At 35.9% G+C, this 26,220-nt stretch overlaps 2 protein-coding genes across 9 annotated transcripts; one reads left to right on the top strand and one right to left on the bottom strand.

Annotated features, from left to right (window-relative positions):
• Positions 1-23,869, top strand: LOC101205356 (nijmegen breakage syndrome 1 protein). Of its 7 annotated transcripts, XM_031882730.1 has the most exons (14): positions 1-258; positions 409-462; positions 8,203-8,306; positions 10,749-11,013; positions 15,790-15,875; positions 16,668-16,795; positions 19,564-19,610; positions 19,720-19,828; positions 21,530-21,622; positions 22,051-22,222; positions 22,347-22,711; positions 23,008-23,069; positions 23,235-23,337; positions 23,428-23,869. In XM_031882730.1, exons 3-14 carry the CDS (start codon positions 8,246-8,248, stop codon positions 23,479-23,481), a joined length of 1,545 nt encoding a protein of 514 aa, XP_031738590.1. In that variant the 5' UTR covers positions 1-258; positions 409-462; positions 8,203-8,245; the 3' UTR covers positions 23,482-23,869. The 7 variants fall into 7 exon arrangements, with proteins under 7 accessions (XP_031738590.1, XP_011651398.1, XP_031738591.1 ...); XM_011653096.2 differs by lacking the exon at positions 8,203-8,306 and having other exon boundaries at positions 3-258; XM_004145814.3 differs by lacking the exon at positions 8,203-8,306 and having other exon boundaries at positions 5-258; positions 21,533-21,622.
• Positions 5,464-6,635, bottom strand: LOC116402733. 2 transcript variants are annotated; one of them, XM_031882734.1, is made up of 2 exons: positions 6,092-6,635; positions 5,464-5,855 (listed from the first exon to the last, which is right to left on the bottom strand). In XM_031882734.1, exons 1-2 carry the CDS (start codon positions 6,627-6,629, stop codon positions 5,827-5,829), a joined length of 567 nt encoding a protein of 188 aa, XP_031738594.1. In that variant the 5' UTR covers positions 6,630-6,635; the 3' UTR covers positions 5,464-5,826. The 2 variants fall into 2 exon arrangements, with proteins under 2 accessions (XP_031738594.1, XP_031738595.1); XM_031882735.1 differs by having other exon boundaries at positions 6,164-6,635.
• Positions 23,870-26,220: the final 2,351 nt, after the last annotated feature.

The raw sequence follows: 26,220 nt of genomic DNA, 5'->3' as shown, positions 1-26,220 counted from the left end.
CTCAATTGTGATGACAACCAAATTCACAACCCCTCGGCCCCTTCCATTTCACTCTCTATAAAAACCGGTTCACAACCGCAGAAAAGACCGACCAAGTTTTTAACTGATCATTTTGTATTTCTTCCTCTCTGCTTTCTGCTCTCCTCTTAAGGCTCTACCCTTGCTTCCATTCAATTGTTGCTCATCAATTGTTAAACATTAGAAGCCCGTTTTTATAAAATATGGTTTGGGGTTTCTTCCCCGTCGATCCTCTTTCAGGTCCATTTCTTATTCGTGATTTTCTGATTACTTCTGCTGCTGAAAAATTGTTTTTTTCTTCCCTTCTCTATAGTGTAATGAAACAAGTTTTTGAAGTATCTTCAGTTTTTCTTTGGTTGGTTTATTTATATAATCAAATGCATGTTGCAGGCGAGGAAAAATTCTACATTTTTGCACCTGGAAAGTATAAAGTGGGTCGTAAAGGTACTTCGATTATGCTTCTACTTGCATTTTACCCTCTACTTTTTCTTCTAAATGCTACATCCGTCTTTGTTAGTCCATATAATTATTATTTGAGAAACATATATATATATATATATGATTAGGCAATAATCTTAATCACTTAATCACTCAGCCATATCTCAATGTTCTCAAAATGTGTTTAGAGGGTGTGATAAGGAGCTAGTGATGTTTGACCTTTCTTGGATTTTATGTTTCCTTTGGCCTTTGGGGTTCGACTTGAATATTCCTTTAAGAATAATTTCAGTTTATACCTATTAACTTTGGCATTTGTATCAATTTAAACCTTAAATAATAATTGAATCAATCTAAACCCTCAACTTTGGTAGTTGTATCAATTTAAACCCTAAACCTTTACAAGTGTATCAATTTAGACCCTGAACTTATATAAATATATCAATTTAAATCCTCCATTATGTTTTAATTGGACACACTTCTGAAAATTGAGGGTTTAAATTGATATATTTATGAAAGTTCAGGGTTTAAATTGATGTGTTTATGAAAGTTTAAAGTTTAAATTGACAAAACTATTTGTTTAGGGTTTAAATTTTGATACAACCCACAAAGTTCAGGGTTTAAATCGATACAATTATTAGCTTAGGGTTTAAATTGATACAACCTTAAAGTTCATGTGTATAAATTGATATTTGCCCTTTTTTCAATTGTTCTATAAGTGCTATTTTGCTTGGGTTGACCCTTTTCTTACGTTTATTCTTTCATTTTTTTTAATGAAAGTGATTTATTAGAAAAAAGTGTTCTCATTAGATCCTATCAGATCTACTTTGTGCCTTACGAACCCTTTGAGTAGTGAATGTCCTAGTAACCTTGTTGAGTTAATGATCTCTAGTAATCAGAGTCCTCTGAAGGTGTGTTCTAGAAGGCAAGAGTTCCAAGCTTCAAACATTCAAGTTCAAGGTTACAGATAGAGTTTTTGGGAAGGACACTACACCCCAAATAAGCTTAACTTGGGTAGCGTTCTTTAAAGCACGATACTCATTAAAGCGGTAATAGTCTTCTGGGGCTTCAATGCAAGGTGCAAAGAAAAGAAAGTTTTTTTTTTTTTTGTTTTTGTTTTTGAAAAGGAGACAAGCTTCTTTATTAAATTAAAATTCAAAGTACAAAAGAATTATACAATGAGAAAAATAAAGAAACTTTTAAAGGAGGATCAAGAGGCGCACTCGGACATCTCAATTAGGTTGACACCTCCTTAGCACCATCAACATATCCAATAATACATCCAAAAACATATATACTCCTACTGAACTAGAACAAAAAAGGGCAAAGAACAAAAACAAAAAGTAAAGAGCGACAAGTGATAAACAGTTCCAAAACAAGACAAAAAATAATATCTCCTAAAAAGAACAAAAGAAGTAGAAATAGGAGGTCTTCTACTAAAAATTCAACAAGCTTGTGTATCTTGAACCTCTGATAGAAGGCAGAGAGATCAGCACACATTAAATGGGTTGAGAGATGAAAGCGGCCCAGTTTAAGCATAAATCTTGAATGGAATACTCATTATATTCCTTGTTCAAAGAACACCAAGTTGCTGCATTTCTTTTTGCCGTGTCCGAAGTTTCAAACCAGCCCCTTGCCTTGTTATGAAAGATTCGTTGATTACGTTCAAACCAGAGTTCCACAAGCATTGCTTTCGACATATTTTCCCAATTTATTTGCGGTCTCTTTGACAGTAACGGGCGCCTAAGCAGTTGAAAGACTTTCGAGCTTAATGATCCATCAAAAGCCCATGCCACATTGAAAAGGAAGAGCATATTCCCCCAGCAATTGGCTGAATAAGGACAGATAAAAAAGAGATGCAGCAGGTCCTCACTGTTCTTCATACAAAACGGGCACACCGAGGGCAAAAGACAACTGCTGGGGATCTTTCTTTGCATAATTGAGGAGCAATGTAGAAGGCCAAAAGCCATAATCCAGATCAAGATATTAACTCTCCGTGGGCTGCTGTATTTTGAGAGAGCTTTGAATATACCTTTGTCCAACGTGGATGATGGAGAAAGATGAACTGAAAGAGACTTAACTCAAAATCTGCCTGATGTATCAATTGACCAATATTTTCTATCATCTGAATTTAGCACCCTCTTAGAAGAGAGTAGGTATAAATTATAATAGAGATTTAAAATCTGGGATTTCGTCTTCTTTTAACAGTCTTCGAAACACAATTGACCAAGACATAGAGGAATGGTCTCAATGAGCAGCAACTAAATCACTAGGCAGCAATGCAATTTTTAAGAACTAAGGGAATTGAAGATTGAGGGGGATGTCATTGATCCATAAGTCTTTCCAAAAAGCAATTTTTCTTCCATTACCAAGCTTAACAAAGCCAAAGCTTCCACCTTCCTACAAGCTCTTGAAATACTAACCCAATGACTCTTCAAACTATTACTGGATTTACCCACCGTGTGCCAATCAAAGGGCTCTTCCACTAAGAATCTCCACCCCCATTTAGCAAGTAGAGCTGTGTTTTGAATTTTTATGCCTCCTAACCCAAGGCCCCCATCAAGCTGAGAAAGTGTAACCTTTTTCCAATTCACCAGATGATTTATTTTACTTCCGGATTGCCCTTCCCAGAAGAAGTTTCTCATTCAAGGAAGAAGTCACATTGTCAGGGATGGCAAAGAGAGACGAATAATAAGTGGGAAGGTTGGCCAAAACTGACTTACATACAGTTTGTCTTCCTCCTCTTGAAATATTAAACCTTTTCAATCTATCCAGTTCTTTATGAACCCGGTCAATCACTGGTTGCCAGAATAACTTTTGCCTCGGATAACCTCCCAAGGGAAGTCCTAAGTACAAAAATGGAAGCTTTCCCGCCTTACACCCTAGTTTTCTGGCCATTTGAGACAGATCGTCATCATCCACATTAACTCCCCTGAGAGCTGATTTATTCCGATTAATTTTCTGCCCTGAACTCCATTCAAACAATCTAATAGCCTCCTTCAACTTGAGAAGCAGATCCTCATCATACTTGCAAAATAGGAGTGTATCATCAGTGTATTGGAGGATGGGGATGTGGATCTTCTCCTTTCCAGTCACGAAACCTTCATAATGCCCATTAACATACAGCTTATTGATGATAGCTCCTAGAACCTGCTGACAAGAAGAAATAAAAAATGTGAACGGGGTTTCCTTGTTGGATGCCTCTAGAAGCCACAATCCTGTCCCTTGGTTTCCCATTGATGAATATGGAAAAACTTCGATTTTTCAAACAGCCCACCATCCAAACTGACCTTTAGGAGTTGAATTTTTGCAGTGCATTACCTTTTGAAGGAATCCCCATTCCGCTCTATCAAAGGCCTTCTCAAGAAGTTTCAGAATCCATCCCCTTTTCTTTTTAGCATGATAATCTTCAACTGCCTCATGAGCAATTAAAACTGAATCTAAAATCTGCCTTCCCTCGATAAAGGCACTTTGGGATGGGCTTACAATTGAATCCATAACCTGTTTCAAACGTTCCGCTAAAACTTTGGCCACCACCTTGTAGGTTAGGGTAGTGAGGCTGATAGGTTTGAAATCTTTAACATGAATCACATCTTCTTTCTTTTGGGACAAACAAATGAAGTTTTCTTGGACACGAGCATTTAACCTTCCATTACTGTGAAAATCATCAAGCAGGTTTTTAAAGGTGTACTTGAGCTTATGTCAATGTTTAACAAGGAAATTCGCGGTAAAGCCATCCGAACCCAGAGCTTTGTTCCTTCCAAGATCCTTTGCTGCCTGAAGATTTCTTCATGTGAGAAACAGGTAACAAGTAGCGGGTTCTGATTGGGAGTGACACAAGGCCAATAAGTGATAAACAGAATGAATCGTTCTCCTGGAATTCTTTTGTAAAGAACATCAAAAACCCAAAATAAGCCTTTCAATGTCCCGAAAGGACTTAGTTGCTGCCTCTTGATCATCAATCAACTCTGTAATTAGATTCATTTTTTTTTTTTGCATTTAGAAAATGATGGAAAAAACCAGAATTCTCATCCCCCACAACTAGCCAATTCGATTATATCACAATTGGGGAATATGCTGAGAGATAATGGTAGTGCAATTACAAGATAAACTATGTATTTGAGATCTTGGACCTTTCCTCTCTTAACAATTTCATCAAGCCCTAAATCACTTATTGAAATGATGCCTGCCTTTTCCCTTCCCCACTCCCTTTCTTTATAACAAGTTACCAAAACAACTTCTGTAGCAAATTTCTAATATGCCCTTAGCACTCTAGTTATTTCCTAACAATATTCCTATTGTAATCTAGAATTCAGAGAAGTATCTGTTTTATTATATTTGTGTCAAAGCAATGTTACATATTTATATAGAGAATAAACTAAACCCTAGAGACTATGTAAAATTACAATAAAGGACATATGTATATATATATATATCATAGCACTCCCCCTCAAGCTGGAGCAAATATGTCGATCATGCCCAGCTTGTTTCACAAATAGCTTATCCTTGTTCCATTTAAAGCTTTAGTTAGAATATCTCTCAATTGTTCTCCTTCTTTAACAAGTTGCTGATTTGGCATGATGAGGACGAATGTCACGAACAAAACAGACACAACCAAATATCTTAGGAGCAATAGGAAACAAATTCTTGGTAGGAAAAAGAACACGGTAGGCAATCTCACCATTAAGAACAGAGGGAGACATTCTATCAATCAAAAAACAAGCTGTAGAGACAGCATCCACCCAAAAGGTTTTTGAAACATGCATTTGAAACGATAAAGCACAGGCAGTTTCAAGTAAATGCCTATTTTTCTGCTCTGCAACACCATTTTGAGATGGAGTGTTAGCACAGGAAGACTGATGAATAATGCCATTTTCACACAAGTAAGAGCCAAGAGAATGAGAAAAATATTCACCCGCATTATCAGTACGCAAAGTTTTGATAGAGACATTAAACTGGTTTTTTATTTCAGTATGAAAGGCACAAAAATGAGATAATAACTCATAACGATTTTTCATTAAATATAACCAAGTTAGACGAGAATGATCGTCAACAAAAGTAACAAAATAACGAAAGCCTGTTTGAGATACAACTGGACACGGACCCCAAATATCAGAATGAACTAACTCAAATGGAGCAATTGCTCGTTTATCGACTCGAGGACTCGAACTAAGACGATGAAATTTCGCAAATTGACACGAATCACAATTTAAAGAGGACAAAGACCTAAATTCTGGATAAAGTTTCTTCAACACGAACAAAGATGGATGACCTAAACGACAATGGACTTCAAAAGGAGAGGGAACGACAGGACACGCCACAGCTTGCGATACTTGATGATCAAAGAGATAAAGGCCTCCTGACTCATATCCTCTACCAATAATCTTCTTCGTCACACGATCCTGAAACAAGCAATAACCAGAAAAGAACATGACAACACAATTTAGGTCATGAGTAAGTTGACTAGTAGAAATTAAATTAAAGGATAAGTTAGGCAAATGTAACACAGAAGAGAGAGAAAAGGATGGGGTAAGGTGAATAGTGCCAGAGCCAAGAACAGAAGATGTGGAGCCATCGGCCAATGTAACAGATGGAAAAGGGGCAGGGGACAACGGTCTAGAAAATAGGTGAGAATTACCTGTCATATGAGCTGTGGCACCAGAGTCTATGACCCATTTGGTAGATGATGTAAGAAGACACTTTATATTACCTGGGGCAACAGTGGATGCAATCGGAGTAGAGGAAGATGACGCTTGTAATGACTCTTGGTAATTCTGAAACTTAGCAAACTCATCTGCAGAAATAGTAACTGACGCCTCTGGTATATCACATGTGGAGGCTATCTGAGCATGTTGAGATCGTTGACTATTCTTATATAGCAATTTCCGACAATCACGTTTCATATGGCCTGGCTTACGACAGTAGTTACAAACAATCTCTACAGACTCTGGTTTTCGATGATCAGTACTATTCCTCTGAGGTGCCCGAGGGTTATTGTTCTTGCTAAAGAGAGCACTACTGGGTTGAGGAATAGACACACTAGTCGGAGAGCTTTCAATGCGAAGGACTCGAGTGAAGGCATCATCTAATGATGGAATCTTGGAGTCAGAGAGAATCTGTGTCTTTGCCATTCCAAATTCAGGTAAGAGTCCATTCAGAAAAATCATAACAACCATCTTCTCTCGTTGAACTTTAATATCAGGACTAAAAGGTAACAACAAGCCAAGCTCGGCAGTGATCTTCTTAAGCCGCATAAAGTAGCTGGTGACAGACTTCAAACATTCTATGCACTTGCTCTTTGCATCTTTTGGGGGATCTTCAGTCATATGATCATCCATATCAGTACTTCTCAAATAAAATAAAATTGTCCGACGCCAATCGTAATAATTAGATCCATTTAACTTATGTTCTGTGATCTTAGAGGCCAAGGGAATAACGTTGGAGACTACCAAATTTTTTATGTCGACCATATTGAAGTCACACGTTGATTGTAGTCCACACGAACAAAGAGAAAATCAATCCAAACAGCTGCAAAATTGGAAAAAGACCCAAAACCAATCGTGTAACCTTTAGTTTTCGTCAAACCCGAATGTTATTTGATAGACCCAATGGTACAGACTGACAGGAAACAGTGGTTCGAGACAAGCCCAGAAGATGAAAGACAAATCGGACTTCTTACGCGCTCTCACGCGCCGGCGCGTGGTGAAGGCAACGATGATTCTGGCGGCGCATGACGGTCACGCACGGTGTTTTCCAGCGATTGGCAAAGACAGACTTGGGCGGACGGAGGTGGTGCTTCTTATGGTATGGGCGGTGTCGACAAATGGTCAGCGGAAGGTAACCTAAACTCAAACCTAATGGAGGAGGAAGCTAATGGCCATTCGAAACCCTAATGGCTCTGATACCATGTAATCTAGAATTCAGAGAAGTATCTGTCTTATTATATTTGAGTCAAAGCAATGTTACATATTTATATAGAGAATAAACTAAACCCTAGAGACTATGTAAACTTACAATAAAGGACATATGTATATATATATATCATAACATCTATCACTATCGTACTTTTGGGATGATTATTGGGTGGCGGATAAACCCCTTTCCTTTGTGTTTCCTAGATTGTATGATTTGTGCTTTTTTTTTTCTTGAAAAGGAAAAGGGTCCTCTCTACTAATAGATAAAAAAAGACAGTAGCTCTTAGTAAAAGAGGGATATACAAGAGCTAAACAAGAAATAGGGATCATAGTAGCACCTGGAACACCCCTTAGCTACCTCATCATATCCAGAAGAAAAAAATGAGCTCAAAACTAAGTCATGATAATGAGTCTTTACTAGTTCATGGCTAGTGAGGAGTTTGGTACAAAAAGAAGTACCATAATAGAGAAGAAACCAAACGAAAGAAATAAAAGCAACAGAATTGGAAATATAAAAGCTCTCCAATTTAAGTTGAGATCTTGGATGGAGTAGCTTCTGAAAGTTTTGAGAGGGCACAGCAGGAAGAAGCATTTCTGTGTGCTATATCAAATCGATCAAAACAGTTCATCGATTTATGGAAGACTTCTTGATTCCTTTCAAACCATATTTCTGCCAAGATAGCTTCAACATTTTCCCAAAGTAGTGTGGTTTCTTTATGCAAGTTGGGATTCTTTTAATAAGGCCTTCACATTGTCTTTAAAATCTGTTCCAAAAACCCAAGATAGATTGAACTCTTTAAGCTGATTTTGCTAACACGAATCCAAATATTTGCAGAAAATGAATTGGTACAGTGGGTCTTCTTTGTCCTGTGGACACAATGGTCAAATGGAGGGGAGAGGCAGCTGTTAGGCAGTTTATGTTGCATAAAAAAAGAAAAGGTGATTGGAATTATGTGATTTCCTCATCTTTTAGTAAATGACGGAAAATAATTGACCATGATGCCAATGAAAAGTCCCAGTGATCAGCAATCAAGCCATTGAGGAGTATGACAATTTTAAAAAGTCGAAGACCCAGTGATCAGCAACTGAGCCATTGAGAAGTATGACAATTTAAAAAGTCGAGGGAAGGCATAACTAAAAGGAATCTCACTCCCCCATGGATCTAGCCCAAAGGTTTTCCTTCTACCATTTCCCAATCTAAAAGTTGCAGAGCATCTATTTTCAGCCATGATCTGAAAATGCTGACCCATGGGCTTCTTAAACATTTTCCTTCTTTGCCAGAAAGTGTGCCAATTAAAAATATCTTTGCCATGTATGCTTCCTACCATTTTGCACCATAGAGAATCTTCTTCCTCCAAGTATCTCAAGCCCCATTTCGCTAAAGGGCCATATTTCTTGCTTTAAAGCCTCCTAAGCCGAGATCTCCATTCACCAATGTTAAATTTGGTAATATGGGGTTCCATCTCAAAACCAATTGGCTATGAGAGGAGTAGTCCATCTACCTTATGTGGAGTATGAGTCCCCTTGGTTTTTCCAATGTGGGACTCAACATGCCCCCTCAAGATGGTGCCTCTTTGGTTTCACCTATCTTGGACCGAATACCCGTTTGGGTTTAATGGGCTCTGATACCATGTTAAATTTGGTAATATGGGGTTCTATCTCAAAACCAATTGGCTATAAGAGGAGTAGTCCATCTAACCTTACATGGAGTATGAGTCCCCTTGGTTTTTCCAATGTGGGACTCAACAACCAAATCTCTTGTGACTGTTTCCCATCTATCAAGGTGATTAATTTTACTACCTTTCTGCCCTTCCCAAAAGAAATTCCTAAGAATTCTTTCCAGTTTTGAGATGACTCCTTCAGGCATCAGTGGGGAGGTTGGAGAGAATTGACTTACATAAGGTAGCTCTTCCCTCTCTTGATCGGTTGAATCTTTTCTATTTATCTAGCTTTGCATGGGCTTTATCGATCACTGGTTGTCAAAAAGAGATTTGCTTAGGGTATCCTCCCAATGGTAGACCTGGGTAGATAATGAGGAGATGATCTACCTTGCATTTTAAGGTGGCAGCCATGGACAGCAGCTCACTTTCAGCTATGTTAATCCCACATAAAGCTGACTTATCCCGCTTAACTTTTTGACTGGAACACCATTAAAAAAACTCTAATGTCTGCCTCAGGTTGTCCATCATATTGCAGAAAAGAAGAGTATCATCCACAAACTGAAGAATAGGCACATGAATCTTATCCTTGCCCACCATGAAACCTTCATATAGACCATTATGATGTAGAGTTTCAACTAGCACCGAGTACTTCCCTTACCAATAGAAAGAGGAAAGAGGAAAGGTGATAGGTTGTTGCGTTGCTTGATTCCCCTTGAAGCAAGCACTCTTCCTCTCGCTCTGCCATTAATGAAAACCAAGTATCTCGGGTTTTAATACAGCCCATCATCCACTCTATCTACTTGTGGTCAAACCTTTTGCTTTTCAAGATTTTCTCCATGAAGTCCCATTCGACCCCGTCGAAGGCTTTTTCCATATCAAGTTTAAGGATCCAACCTTTTTTCTTCTTAGCTTGATAATCCTCGGCAGCTTCGTTGGCAACAACAATAGCATCTAAAGTTTGTCTACCTTCTATAAATGAGATGGGGCAATGATGCAAGGAATTACCTTTTTGAGTCTTTTGGCCCGCACCTTGGCAATAACCTTGTAAGTCAAGGTTATGAGACTAATTGGTTTGAAGTCTTTTACGACCACCACATTTACTTTTTTCTGGATCAAACATATGAGCGTTTAGTCTGCCATTTTGATGGAAATCTTAAAAAATAGGGATTAAGTTGGCTTAACTAAATTCCAATATTTGATAAGGAATTCAGCGGTGAAGCCACCTGGTCCAGGTGCTTTGCATTTTTTAAGGGACTTGACGGCAGCTTTTATTTCGATTTCTGAGAACTTTGCTTCAACATTAGGTTCCGAGTGGGAGTTACACAAGGCAGTCAAAATTGATGGGGATGTACCTCGGGCCCATACTCTTAGAAAAGAGTATTGAATAAAAATCCAGAATTAGGCTTTCAATTTCTCTAAAAGATTTGTTGGGCACCCCGGAGGCATTAACTAACTCTGTAATCAGATTCTTTCTACTTTTGGGTGCCAGGAAATGTGAAAAAAGCTTGTGTTTTTGTCTCCCAAACGTAACCAATTCAACTTACTTTAAGTTTGGAAGAGGTAGCCGAATAGTTTGGTTAGGGAACTCTATTTCCTTTTAGTACTTCCTTTTTCATTAGAAACATATTTAAACTTTGAATGCTTCTAATAGTCACCTTCTTTTTTTCTCAAATCATGCTTTCAGTTGTTTGCTCATTATGTGATCATGTTTCTTCTGCAGGCTGCGATCTGACTATAGCAAAAGATAAAGGGGTTTCCCGCATCCATGCAGAAATACTTGTAGATGCTATGATCTCTTTAAATTCCCACAATAGTCACTTATCTAATATTTCCTCTAAAGTGAGGATTAGCGATTGCTCCAAATATGGGACATTTGTTAGAAGGAATTCTGGGTTGAAAGAGAAACTTCACGAGCTGCCGAGGAAAGAAGCAAGCTTGTATGATGGAGATGTGGTTTCATTTGGATCTGGCAATGCAACCTACAGGTGATTTGAGAACATTTAGAATAGTAATACGATTTTTCTTTCAAAATGCTCTCACTATGTAGCTCTTTTATTATTATTACTATTTATTATTTTGAACAAGAAACAACTTCTCGCTGATTTTTCTTTTAAAAGGAAACGAGCCTCTTCATTAATATAGTGTTATGGGACTAATGTTCAAAGTACAAGAGAATTATACATATAGCTAGAATCTCTAAGGATCCGGAATCCAAAAATACGGACAAACAAAACGAGGCCCAAGAGCTTAACATACTCCAAACAAGGCAGAAACAAAATCAGAACAGCAACTGAATAAATTCAATACAATTGTCTTCCTTCCAAATAATTAGTTTCTCCAAACTCTTCCCATTCTTATTGTTGAAACTCAGGAAGCCCTTCCAATTGGGAACCTCTCATAAGCCCATCTTGTGATGGTGAAATTCCCACCAACACACCAAGTTTGTAAGCAATATCCGGAACAAAGAGAGTAGCTCTGGCCATAAAAATTCTCTCTCTAAAGTCATTAGGGCCATACACGTTTGTGATCCAACAAACATTTCACACAAAGTGAGGCATTTTACAGCTAAAGAGAATTTAGGTGAGCAAACCACTTGAGAATCCGTCTTATTCCACAAAGTCCCAGCCTACATCCTTGGAGCTCCAGATTGATTTGATAAAGCTCATACAAAATTCATCATTTTTAATTATAGAATTAAAACTAACTTTGGATTATGTGATTTCAAAAATCTCTTGAGGCCTAGACTCTTCTTTGGATTTTTTAATCCTTTTGTATTCCACCTAGCACTTTCATGCTAACTTCCCCTGCTTCGGACAAAGAGTAAAGCTAAAAGCTAAGCTAAAATAAGATTGCAGTCTTCTACCACAGATTTTAAGTGAGCGGGTACTTCACTGCACTGGGATTGTAAAGAGATTTCCACTATCTTCTTATCATCTGCCGACTCTTTGACACACTGAAAAAGAATCTCCAAGTCTGCCACTATTGGATCGATCAAACTCTAGTTTGCAACCTCTGAAGACTTCTCCAATCGATCAATTTCCTCGCGAGTATTTGAACTTTGGGGAAGATGATTTTTGAGGCTCTGATAAGTACTCTGTCTAGGAACTTGAACCTGGCGTGCATTTCTCTTCTAAAATGTCTGGATTGACATCTAGAATCAGCTTGGCCTTTGATGAAGTCTTCTTGGATATAACCTTTCTCTTTCTCTAACAAAGTGCTTTGGAAAAACTTTGAAGGGAAGAGAAGCCTTCTGTGCTTTGGGATTTCATTTAGCCCCTGTTCCGATCTTTAATCAACCCAAAGAACAGATGGCTGAAGAAGAGGGCCATTGAGTAGAAGAACTATCGGAGCTCTTGGCAGCTGGGACCTCTACTAAGATCAAAGCTGTTGACTAATAATGGAGCTAAATGAGTGGAAAAAACTGGTGATATCAGCTTGCTGTTAAACGAATTTGCAATGGTTGAACTGGGCCCACAAGACTTTTGAACTTCCATTTTGAGATTTCCACCTGTGTTAACTTTTGATTTTCCTTTTGTAATCTTATTAAAGCTTGAGAACTTATAGGTCGAACTAATTAAAGTGTCCACTTCTTTCTCTGTCCTCCCTAAAGATGCCGTTTCAACTTCCTTTGATTTCTTATTGGGTAATGGTTTGGGCCTGACCAAAACATTCTGTCTTCATTAAATTTGAGTTTTCGACTTCTTCAACTTCACTAATGGCCGTTATGTGCTTCTTCGGCAACTTTGAGACTTGGGGATGGGATTTCCGGTGAACATGGAAAAGAGGCAACTCCCTGCTAACCTCCTTTTCCATCTAAACGTCAAATGGGTTCCTTGAAAAATCTGGTTTTCAGTGTAGAGGAAAGAAAGGCCCATTCTGGTTTAAACATATTTGGATCTTCTCCTTCGTTTAACAGAACTTGGTTGAGCCCTAGTAAATCAATTTGATTGATGAAGTTGCTAATGAACAAAGCTTCTTTGATGGCCTTTGGAGCTTCTAATGCTTTTATGTCCCCAAAATTAAGGAAAATATTGCCCTCTAATTGCATCTCTTATTTCAACCGTAGCTGGCAAAAAACCTGCAGAGATTTCGACTGACCTTTATTTTGGCCTCCTGAGCAGTTAATCAGATTCATAGTTTCTGAGGAGATGCTTTCAAGACCTCCAAAGTACCCTCCAATAGCTTTGAAAACGTCAACACTCCAGTAATTGGTAAGTTTCTCATAGAGATCCAGCCACCATAACCTTTCACAAACACTGGTATACTGTGCTTTATGCTGTTCCATTTTTCAAATAAGATATGGAAGAGACCATATATCTGCCACTTGCCCGGAAACTCAACTTTATCTTCGAGATTGCCTAAAGAAGATTTAATTAAAGCTTTATCCGCAGATAAAGGATTGATAGTCATTTTAGAATGAAATTGATCCTTCAACACTTATGTAATGTCTTTCCAATCATTAAAGTCAAACAAACAAGTAATGACCCACAGGCTTTTAAAATCTTCTCTGAGCACCTCACTATTCTTATGGACCCAAAAGGATGACTCAGCTTTTGAAATGTACTTTGTTATGAGGCAGAGCATTGATGGTTTAATTCTTTGCTGCCATTTTTTAAAGCATCTTTACGAGGAACAACCGACACTTCTAGCATATCAAATCCCTTCATCTTCATGTCTTCCTTGCTAGTTGATCTGAATGGAAATCTTTGATCATGCTGACAAATGAAATCCACCCCCGTTGATTCAGTTTCATTGGGACATGTAAGTAGAAATGTCCCCCAGTTTCAGGCCACAGTCCATAATTAGCAGCAAATTTGGATATTTTTGCGACCCCTGCATCATTCTTAGCTCTCCGAGCGAAAAAAGAAGTAACTTGTTCTTGCAAAAGTTCCGAAATTTGAACCACAAACCAATCTAAACGAGAATTGACTAGTGGCAATGACTTTTATTTTCAATGTCCTCCACAAAATACTTACCATCTTCAAACCAAATGCAGAAGTAAGAGCCATTAACTTGCAACTCTGAACTTCCATAATAAACTTAAAATTCTGAGAGGACAAAAATAAACTTGGTTCTGACGGCCAGACAGCTGAAGGTTGCTAAATTCTGGTAGTCGGGAAGGGAAGAAGACCAGGGAAGGAGGCAAAGGGATCAAGAAGGTTGATCGGAGAGGAGGAATGAGAGGGAAGGAGAGAGGAGAGAGGAGAGAGCAAACGTTTTTTCATTACCTATAGTTTTACATTTGTCAATATAACAACTTCTCGTTGATATAATGAAAAGGAATAGAAGTTCAAAGGCATACGAACTCCCAAGGGGAGTGGAAAAGAAACTCCAAATATCAAATACAACCGATTAGAGATTAGTCACTAAAATAAATAAGCATTTACAAACCCATAAACTTCTGCTGAATCCTTGTCTGAAGGACTTGGAGAGGTTGCAACTGAATGATGAAACTGTGAAAGGTCTCCATCAAACACTTGTAATCGTAGCTAATTGAAAAGAAAACCAAGAACTGACTAGCAACCAACAAAAAATCTTTTAAAACACATACAAAAAGCTTCTTGGTACCAAATATATTGATATCAAAGTCCCAACTTCAATCCATCCTGCACAAAGGCACCTTGAAAAGCTCCTTAACTTTACAAGAACTATTTTTTTGGAAACGGAGACAAACTTCTTTATTAATAATAATAAGAGCGCAATGGACAAGAGAATTATACAATGAGCTAAATAAAGAAGTCCAAACAAGCGAAAAAAGAATAAGAATAGGGATCAGAAGGTGCACCCTGACATCTCAACTAGGTTGACACCCCCTTAGCACCAAAACATCATATCCCATTAAAACTAGCCTATTGCAACAATGAGAACAAAATCCGACCTATTATAATAACTATTAACCCATCAAACAGTTTGAAGGTTTGGAAGAACCATCACCAACAAAGAAATAAAAGATCTCCTCATGGAAGTCAACCCAATTATTCCAGAGAACACAAAATAAAACTTTGCAAATCTAAACCATGACGAAGCTTTCTTCTTGGGCTAGAGGAGAAATTTCACGAAACTCAAAACCAAAAGCTTCTATCAGAGCAGCAAATTTAGCCAGCTTGGATGAAGGAATAGGAGAATGAGTTTTCTTATCGCAATCCCGAAACAAGCTATTTATTAGAAGTAGGGTATGCTTTTTGGTTATGGTTTTTTGGACTCGTTAAATCCAGGGCTCTCATTGTTTTCTCTTTTCTGCGAGGAATTCTGTAAATTCTTGAATATTTTAATGCTTCCTTCTGGATTCTGCGTCTAAATTCTTATCTAATTTTCCTACATTTTCCCCCTTCTGACATCCCTTTATTCTTGATTCTTAAAAACTAGGGCAAATTTGTTTTGTGATATCTTGTCTCCTTTTCTTGGATAAATTTTTTTATGTTTTTGTCTAACCTAGTTTTTGCGGATTTTGTGTTTTACTTTTAGCTTCCATGAATATAGATTGAGAGTTTCTTTGTTATTTGTACTACAATTTCATCTTGGAAGTTGGAAGATCTCCTTTCCCTTGTTTCTTTTGTGAATATATATATATATATATATAGATATGTTTGTGTGTATTTGTGTGTGTGTGTCTCTGTACTTGGTTTCTATTTTTTTGTTTTCTTTAGGTCTCTTGAGGGGAAAAATAACTATTTTATGGTCTAAGAAACTTTTAATTCAACCATATTTTCTAACACCCATTGTGCTTGAAGTCCTTATTAGCCTATAAACAAATCTTGCAGGTTCTCCTTGGTACAACTCTTGTTTTACGTTAACCGGTCAGAGTCCTTCCAATCCCAATTGCTTAGGGACAAGGTTTCATCCATCGGTTAGTCAAGAAGAAGTTGCTGATCGTCTTTTACTTGTTACAAAAGAAATTTTTATCTGATTATTTAGAAGTTTCAACTTCCCAAGGTTTCTTATGTATCTGCTCAGTTGCTTTATATTAGCATTTTTTAGAAAAAACGCTTAGAAACTCTCAATACAACCTTAAAGATAATGGTATTGAATATGTTATAGAATATGAAGAAAAAAGAGAGAATCCTTAACCTTATTTGTACGTAGAATTCTTAACTTAATAGCATGTCAAATTATACTGAAGAACGAGAATTAACTAAAGGATGTTTGTTTAAATTATCCATGAACTTCAAAAGGATAAAATAAAATAAAGTAAATATTTTCTAAGTAGTGCAAAAGAACAACAAATAACCAACTACATTTATACGTCCTTAGACTTTCTTTTATATATGTATAAATAAAACCAACCATCTAGATGTTTTAAAACATTGACAATTTGCGGCCGGTGCATTTTTCCATGATCATCTAGCTTCGAACAAGTGGAAGATCCTGATATAATACCTTTTCATCTATTACATAATGAATGTTTACTGGGCAATTTTATAGACTAGGTCTGCATTTTTGCTGCGTAAGATGTGAACGACAAATGTCTCTGTTAGGGTTTTTTTTTTGGATGATGAAAGGGATCAAGCTTATTATCATTATTTATTGCATGGTTTATCCTGGACATCATCTACTTATTCTACCAGTTAATCTCCATTCAAGAAAGTGAATGAGTTTGTAGTTTTGGTTGAATTTGAAGAGTGTATGTATTAAAATGTAGGTGCTTGTACTTCTCATGATATTCAGGAGTGTACGCATGTTCTTGTAGAGGAACTAATGCCTTTTAATGAAGCTTTAGTTGATGCCATCGTGGCTGAGAAACCTTTTGTTCTTACTAGTTGGGTTGAGGTAAGAACGTGCTTCATATATTAATTTTGTCTCTACTGTGATGTCATCTTTGTATCTTTATTTTCAAAATGTGTTATGGTAAGAGTACAATATCAACCCCAAGCATTCTATATAGGCGTGGGCTCTCTGAAGAAGATTACACTCCAGAATTTTGAATGACTCCCTCTCATTCTAACTACCCCACCCTAACAACTACCACTTATGCACACACAGAAAATGGAACACTGAAGAAACCAGGAACTAATAGAATTTTTCTTGAAGATCCTTGGAGGAGCATCCTTACAACTCTTAGCATCAAACCTTTATTTCATTGATGGTATGAAATTACAAAAGGGACTAGATTTTTTTCCCTTCTTTTTTTATGAGACATGATCTTTCATTGATATGATAGAAAGAGTCTATTTCTCAAATACAAGAAACATAATATGAAAAAAAGTCTTGCAACTAAAAGATAAAATAAAATAAAACCGAAAAATAAAAGCGTCCTAATTCAAACTAATGTTCTGAAATATATTAATTTGAAAAAGCCTTGGAAAAAGAACACCATGTGGAAGCAAGAAGGCAAGTAGAATCCAAACGAGCCAACCAAGGAAGTGATTTTTCGTGAAAAGTTCTCTGGTTGCACTCAAACCAAATTTCCAACCAGAGCTTTAACTGCATTTGGACCATAAAATCTTGGAGTATGTTGTTCTGAAAACAATTATCAAAGACCCACTGATTCTTCTTTTTGAAACGGAGACAAGAACTTCTTTATTAATATGAACCAAAAGCATCCATCTTAGTACAAATGTCCAGAAAACAGTATGGGACTGGAAGAAAACAACCAGAATCTCGGGGGTGGGGTGGGGTGGGGGGTTTGTGTGCAAAAAAAAAAAGCTAAAACAGGGGCAATCCTTCAAGGCTTCAAAAGCAGTAGACAGCTTCCGTCTGTATAATCTGCAAACATTGAAACTGAGGCAGCATAGGATTAGGCAGGTTGAGAAAGAAAAGCAGCCCAGTCAAGGTAAATGTCTTGTATGGAATAATTAACAAACTCCTTTTTAAGGGAACAACAAGTTGCAGCTTTAAGTTCTCTGATTCTGAAAAATTGGGAACAAAAAACCCCAAGCAGATTGAGAGAAACTACGCTCAAAACACAAAAGGCATAAGATAGCCATGAGAATCACATAATGTCTACCGATGAACTATAAGAGATGCAACTAAGGCTACAATCCGAAAAGTACGGAGATAATTTACGTGAAGACCGAGAAGTATCAATAAGATGTTAAAAGGAAGACGAGGATCAAAGATGAGGAAGTTATGCTTGATTCAAATAAGCAAATAGGTTTTTCTAGGACCAAAAAAGAAAAAAAAATCAGTTTGAAGAACGTCCTCATGAGAAAAGTAAAGTAAATAAATGCTATGGGAGAAACTATTAGAAAAGAACAATGAGGCTCTCCCAACTACGATTAATATCTTGAATGGAAAACCCTTTGAAACTTTTGGAAAGAGAGCACCAAGAGGAGGACTTCAAATGTGTGAAAGCACATGCTTCCGTGCAAAATTCGTTGATTTTTTTCCATCCGTAGCTCTGAAAGGATTGCTTTAACTGCATTAATACACGAAGTATAAGCCTTTGAATTCAAACATGGGCCACCCTCATGTTTATGTTGGCTGCCATCGCAAACCAAGAATGATTTTTTTGTGTTGTGGGAGATGGTAAAGGAATTGTTGGGAAGATCATTTAGTGGGGGATTGACCCCTCTCTTCTGTGTTTCCTAGATCATATCATTTATCCTCGTTGAAATACTGTTTTGTGTTGGACTGGTTTGGTTGGGGAATTATGTGGCTTTCTCCTTTGGTTCCTTTGGCTATTGTCCAATAGTAAAATGATGGAGGTGATCTCTCTTCTTTCCTTGATTGAGGGTTTTGACTTTAGACTTGGGAGATATATTATGTTTGGAGTCCTAACCCTTTGGAGGGCTTTTCTTGTAATTCGTTCTTTAGGATCTTATTGGATCCTTCTTCTATTGTTGAGTCTGTCTTTGATGTTTTATAGAGGATCAAGATTCCAAAGAAAGTATAGTCCTTTCTTAGCAAGTTTTGCTTGGTTGTGTGAACACAATGGATAGGCTTTTGAGAAAGATGCCTTCGTTAATGGGTCTTTTATGTTGGATCCGCTGTTGAAAGGCGGAGAAGAACCTGGATCATCTTCTATGAGAGTGTCAGTTTGCAAATTCTGTTTGGAATGGTTTCTTTCAGGATTGTAATTTTTAGCTAGCTCGTTAGGGATGTTTGGTTGATGATCGGGTAGTTTCGCCTCCATCCGTCCTTCAAGGAGAGACCGCTTTCTTTGGTTTGAGAGGAGAGGAACAATAGTGTTTTGAGGGGTGGAAAGGGACCCAAGCGAGGTTTGGTTTGTGGGTGAGGTTTCATGTTTCTCTTTGGGCTTCAGTTTCGAAGAACTTTTGTATTATTAACTAGCTCATTACATAGTTGGAAGTCCCTTCGTGGACTTGATTTTTATATGTTCTTGTATTCTTTTATTTCTTTGTTAATGAAAACAGTTGTTTCTATCCTTGAAGAAAACTCCTTGTTCTTCACTCTTTTTTATCTGTGCACTGACCATTGCCAAGCATTATTGGTATCTGCACCTGCATCGATCCTCATTATTTGTCCTGAATTTGTTGAAGAAGATGTTTCTGATGCTTTCTATTTCTAGACTCATGCTATCAATAAAAACACGAGAGAAGTGAGATTCTGCTTTCTTTCTGATTGTTACACTTCAGTTATTTTCAGGAAAAACCACCTGCAATGAGATTCCATCCTTTGATTCGTGAGTGCTGCCTTTTAAGTTCAGTTGGGAACAAATTATTGTGAAGTAATAGTAAATATTTTTTGAACTCCTGCATTTCACTCGCTTTTGTCTTTGTTCTTTGAATCAGCTATCAACCAACAATGACTGTGGAAGGGATGCATGTCAAAGTTGTTGACCCAAACACTCGAAAAAACTGTTTGAGTGGATACACTTTTTTACTAGGCAACGCACAGTCGGTAATGCTATATGTTTCAATTTCAGTCTGTCTTTTCATTTTCACATTTTCTGAGAGTTGCTGGACAATCCTCTAATGAATGAATTATAAAATAAATTAGCTTTATTTATAATTCATTCATCTTCCATTGTTTATGGCAAGTCTCACTGTTTTTGAGCGTTTTGCACACTTGAAGGCGTCTACTTATTCAACATATCTGCCTTAACCAGAATGCCTTTATCTCTCATGGAACTTAAGTCTTATCCAAGATACTTGGACGCAAGTGGTGTTTAGTACTATTCCTTAGGTTTCTGTCTGCTTATTTTTGGAACTTAAGAAATAAATGTGAGGCTACTGGTTGGGGATACAGGATATTGTGGAAATGGTAGTTGGTTATTGGTAAGGGACTAAGGGTATGGTGGTTATTAGTTAGGGAGGTGTTGTAGAGTTTAGGATATAAATAGAGAGTGGGGGTTATTAGGGTTGGGAGAGGTCTCAAGAGAGAGGGGGGGGGGGGGGTGGAAGTGCCTCGAATTACTTGTTTATCTCTTAGGTGGGAGAGAGAAAAAAAAGTAATTTCTTTCATTCCAGATTGATGCAATTATTGTATAATAGAGGAGGCAACATATATATAGATTACAAGGGTAATTAAATCTTAACCACCTAACTCCAGACATTCTCTTATAATATATGTTTGCTCGTAAACCATATAATCTAAACAATTCCAACAACTTCAAACTAAAACTAATTCAATAGTAGCGATGCAAGAAAGTTGTTTTCTGTCATGTTGGGTCTGGACAGTTATTAGAAGTTGTATGTTTGTGTTTGGTATCCAGATTAGGATTTAAGTGAAGTAGCTAGCTACCTACCTATGAGAAAACTATCTTATGCTTTGTTTTGTGTGGGGGGAGTTCAAACCTCTCTAATATATGGGTTGCATGGAACTTTCCTGAATGTTTGTGAATAATCTCTAAAGTCTCAACTAGGCAGTCTTTATCTCTCAACCAGCACCCTAGGCCCTGTTCTGTTTTGGTGACATTGTTTTGCATTTTGACAGCTTCGTTTTCCCCTCTCTGGCTAGGCTTCTTTGGAGCATAACTTATATTTTCTTTGGGTCTAGTTTACACAGTAGCAGCTTTTCCTTTTGTTTACAGGTTCAGCCTTTGTACTGCTTTGTTTGCCTCATTTCCTTTTCTTTATTTTTCTTTATTTCTCTGTCTCAGCTTCTGTATTAGGCTGGACTATGTCTCCATTGTACTTTGGCATTTTTTATTTCTAGCTTTAATTGGGATTGTTTTGATGCTAAGAGGTGTCAACCTAGTTGAGATGTCTGGATGCACCTTCTGATCCCCCGCTTATTGCTTTCTAGGCTTCTTTATTACGCTCATTGTATAACTCTCTTGTACTTTGAGTTATTGTTAATTGTTATGATATATATATATATACATATGTCCTTTATTGTAATTTTACATAGTCTCTAGGGTTTAGTTTATTCTCTATATAAATATGTAACATTGCTTTGACTCAAGAATAATAAGACAGATACGTTTCTGAATTCTAAATTACATTAATAAAGCAGTTTGTCTCCGTTTCAAAAAAATCTCTGAAGTTGAGTTCTTATTAAAAAAGAATTTTGTCTCCGCTTCAAAAAAAAAAAAACTCTGAAATCTGAATTTTCTGTTTCGTATTTCTAGTTTTTGACATTCATTTTTCTAAAATTTAGCAGTACAAGTATGGGGATCGGTTGAAGATGTTATTACAACAAGTTGGTGGTGCGAATGTTTTGTCTATTGAGGACTTCTCTTCAGATAGCCAAGTATGAGGCTCTACCTCTTTTCACCTATACTGTATCCATCTTTTCCTAATTTCTTCTGAAGGCGTGGATAAACACTTTTATTTGACAATTTCATGTAAAATAATCTAAGTCACATTATTTCTGATAGCAATGTGGGAATTTTTCTAGTACTACGGAAGTACTCTACTCCCTTTGTTCACTCTATAAATTGGTCTTCATAAAACATCAACATATACATAACATTTTTACTCATGAATTAGTAATTGTGTTCCAAACGGTAATGCTTCAGTTGTTAACAGTGTTTGGAAATATGTTCCAAATGGTGCTCTATGTAGTCTGTGATTAGAAAAAATATAACGGCTTGAAGTCTTTATTCCATTTCTTTTGTTTATCTCAGTTCTGTGAACTTGGTGTTTGTTGGGCATTGATTTGCATGATAACTTTTGTAGGATTTGGGTAATGGAGAAAATGATCGTGTAGTATTCGTTATGCCTGGAGGATCAGTTGAAAAGTTGGATTCATCCTTTAAGGTTGATTCGTATTATAAAATAACTGAGTTGATTTTGATATCTTCTGTTTTGAGTGGAACATTAGACAGAGACAATTTGATACATCCCTGTGGTAAGCAGTCTTCTTCACTGCTACTTTCTCTCGTAGTATATTTTTCTAGTGATAATTGATAAGTTACGGTTGATTTCTCGATTTTAACTTCATTTGTCTAACTGAATGTAGAGTTTCCTTGCAGAACCTGGTTCCTCTACATGCTCCACTGACGAGACTGTGGTAGCAGAATCCGATCTTGAAACAGAAACAAGTAAACCAGCTGTTTCTAATGTCCAAGGGCCAGATGCATATGTAAGCAAATCAGATGAATATTTAAGTAGACCACTGATTTCTGTTGACAATGCTGCTACTGGATCAGTGGGTGGCCATGAAACAGTAAAAAATAGTTGCAGCGATATCGAGATGAGAAAGGACAAGATCAATGAATCCGACAGCAGAAATATAGACATAATATTCAGCCAAAATTTAATTGTGCAGCATGCCACGAAACCCTCCACTTTAGTAACTGCAGAAAACAATGGGATTAACTTCAAACGATTCAGAAAAGTATTGCTCTTTGCCTTTGAACGTCTTTTCCTGCATCATTCCATTTTAAATGGTGTGCAAATTATTGCTTCATGTTGATGAGATCTCAGCCATTATATATTTTTGCTCATCTTGAATGATGATCGTGATCATGTTGGCATTCAACTGTCAGTATGTTGGTTTAGGAATCAGTGGAAACAGATACTTTTGCCTCAAATATGCTTAGCAATGAAAACTTTCTTGTGTCGGTTGGCATATGGAGGAAAATATTATGGAAGTTGGTACTCATCACTCATGTCCTTAAAACTTTTTTGCAGACACAAACTCACTCTGGGAATAGCTTTAACAATCTTGTCCCATTTGATAAGTATCCTTACAAGTAAGTGTTTCTCTTGATCTCTTTCTTTCTTTCTTTCCCCCATTGAAGTGTTTTAAGATGTCACTAGATTTATTGCCTTTTTGTGGCTTTTTTTGGCCAAGCTTGATTGTTTGAGGTCCCCTTTTCTTTGATGGTATCATCTAACATTTTCTTATGACTTTGTAGGGATAATGGTGATGGGAGGGAGGAAATTGCAGAGTCCTTGAAAGAAGAAAGAAGGCGGAAGGAAACAGAAGCTATAGCCGAAGATCTATTTCATAATGAGAAGGTGAGTCTTTTCTAACTTTAGCATCATAAGTTAATAGACAAGGAATACTTTAGGCTTGGGACATAAGTTTTTAACTTGATCAAATTTCAGGGACGGCGACGTGGAATGGCGGGTTCTCTTCAAGAGCTTTTTACTCGTTCTTAAAAGCAAATATTTAGGTTTTCATCAAAGAATGCTCTATCTCTCTCTCTCGAGACGTTTGTGATCGTCTCATGTCAATGCAAAATAGTTTAGTCTTTTTTTGGTCTGTATTTTCGGAATCATACACAAAGAGGACATTATTTGCAGAAAGAATGCTATGGGCCAAATTTGGGATGTTGAGATACTGATTCTTCATTTACAACCCTACCAAACCCCCCCTTACATTGCCTTTAATTTTGTAAGTATATTTTGTCTTTAATTTGGGGGTGATGTATGCCTAATGCAAGGACATTATAAACCAAGAAGTCAATGTATATCTGCCTTTAAGATTCGAGATATTGTTATACGAGTATGAATATTAAATGTGGAATTTAAACATTTGAATTTTAAATGTCTTGGAAAATTAATATCTTGCGTTTAGATATATGTTTATAAATTAAGAGCATGTGATAGATTTGTCATATATAAAAATTGAAATTAAGGAGTTTGTAGAGAATGTGTAAACAAAAGTTTTAAATAATGATTAAATGAAATAGAATAGAATTGAATTTCAATGTGTTTGGAGGTGGAATTTAAAATTTGAAAGATTTAGACAAATAACCTAAATTCATTACGATTTTTCACACATATCTTAAATTTGGAATTATTTGTTGAAATCCTAATTTTGTATAAAATTTGGACAATAATAACCTTTTAATAATTATATATTATATTCGTAAGTAATTTTAAATTATTTCAAACATTCTCTCAATTTATTGTCATAGTAATTAATTCCTTATATTATCATGTATTATTATTATGAAAATTATTTGACTAATAAACCTTTCATTTCATTGTTGTAGTAATTAATTTCTTATATTACTATGTGTTATTATTATGAAAATTATTTGACTATATTTTGTATTGAAGTATAATACAAAATATAATTTAATTTATTGGAATTAATTTATTATAACCATGGGAGTTGTTTCATCTTCGTCACCAAACTCCGTTCAATTTTTAATTGCCGCTGTCTACCTTTTATTTCCATAACCTCAATCTTTCAATTTTTCACTGATTTCGTCACCGGCAACCGCTCATCTTCATTACGTTTACATTTGATTAATAAACAAACATCTAATTTTCTTCACATTTTTCTTTATCCTTCAACATCCTTTTTATTAACCTTACTATTTTCCATATATTTCATTCCCTTCCGGTTAGTATTTGGTCGGACTTTTCTTTATTCCTTTTATTTTCGGTAGACTTCCGATTAGTAGGAATTTTCAATTATTTTCATTATTCTCCATTCTATATATTTCAAGAACACATATATACACATATATACACATATTTTACAGTATCACTTCTCTATTATAAATTTTCATTATCATACTCTATACAACATTAATTAACTATATACCCGTAAGGTATCGTCGTTTTTTGACATGATTTATTAAATATATACCACATATTATTTATAATTATACTAAGTTTTTAATATTCCCGCAAAACATAATAGATTATATATTTCATTTATTACATATATACCACATCCACCTTCTTATTATAATCGTTGTTTAATTTTTCAGTATGATGTTTTATTATATATATACTACATCAATTAATGGAGTATCTAAAATATACTCAATATACCATAATCTTTAGTTCACTAATTAATGGAGTATCTAAAATATACTCAATATACCCTCATTTTTAGTTCACCAATTAATGAAATATCTAAAATATACTAAATATACTCTAATTTTCATATTTTTCGAAATATACAGTAGTAACCTTGAATTTTATACCAAAATTCTGTCGAAAAATATTGTCTTTGTCGGTCATCGAACTTTTTCTTCTTCACTGTCAAAATCTCTCAAATTTCTCATTATAAATGGTGGCTTATACGATTTTAATGGAATGAATATTTCATGGTGTTCGAAGAAGGAAAGTGGTGTTCAAATTAAGAAGGAAAGTTTGAATCGTGGTTGATTTCTTTCCTAAACCGTAGTCCGCATTTTTTTTCCATTTATTTTTTATTTATAATCAATTTAATTTTAGGAATGAGTATATATGTAATTTGTGCCATACATTTATGCAATATATAGGCCGGTTTAGGACATTTGTGAAATTTATTAGAAATTTAGGTCTATTATATAATATCATATAGCAATTTAGGTTATCTTAGTTAAAGACCTTAATAACTTTATCCAAATTATAAGGATGAAACTTTAATTTGTTTTAATATATTTATTATTTTTCTTAAAGAATTGAACTGGGTTTATAATATACCTACCAAGTTTTTAGTTCTAAATGTTTTTATCTTTTAAAGTTTAAAATTTAAATTATGGATACAAATAAAACATGAAAAAATGTTCTTTTTCTTTTTTAATTTGCATCATCTGAATTAGAGAATCCAAAAATAGTTTTTGAAAACTAATTTCGCGTTGTTTGCCAAACATGTTTTTGCTTGAAAACATAAAACAAAGAACAAAATGCACTTTTGATTATGAGATTTGAGGTTGATGTCTATTTAGTTTTAAAGTTTTAAAATTGACACTTTAGTCTCCAAGGTTTAAGAAATAGTTCTGAATGATCTCTAAAGTTATTTAGACCGTTAGTCGATCAATGAAAAAATGACGTGATCATTAAATATGATTAGTTTAACAAAAATATATTATAATATTATTTTCTTATCATGTGACGTTTATTCCGTCTTCCATTCCAAAAGTATGAAGGAACTTATAAGCTAGAAAAAGA

The sequence above is a fragment of the Cucumis sativus genome, chromosome 3 (genome assembly GCF_000004075.3).
Source record: "Cucumis sativus cultivar 9930 chromosome 3, Cucumber_9930_V3, whole genome shotgun sequence".
Lineage (NCBI taxonomy): Eukaryota > Viridiplantae > Streptophyta > Magnoliopsida > Cucurbitales > Cucurbitaceae > Cucumis > Cucumis sativus.
Note: the sequence above shows the minus strand (reverse complement) of the source record. Positions and strands in the feature narration are given on the sequence as shown.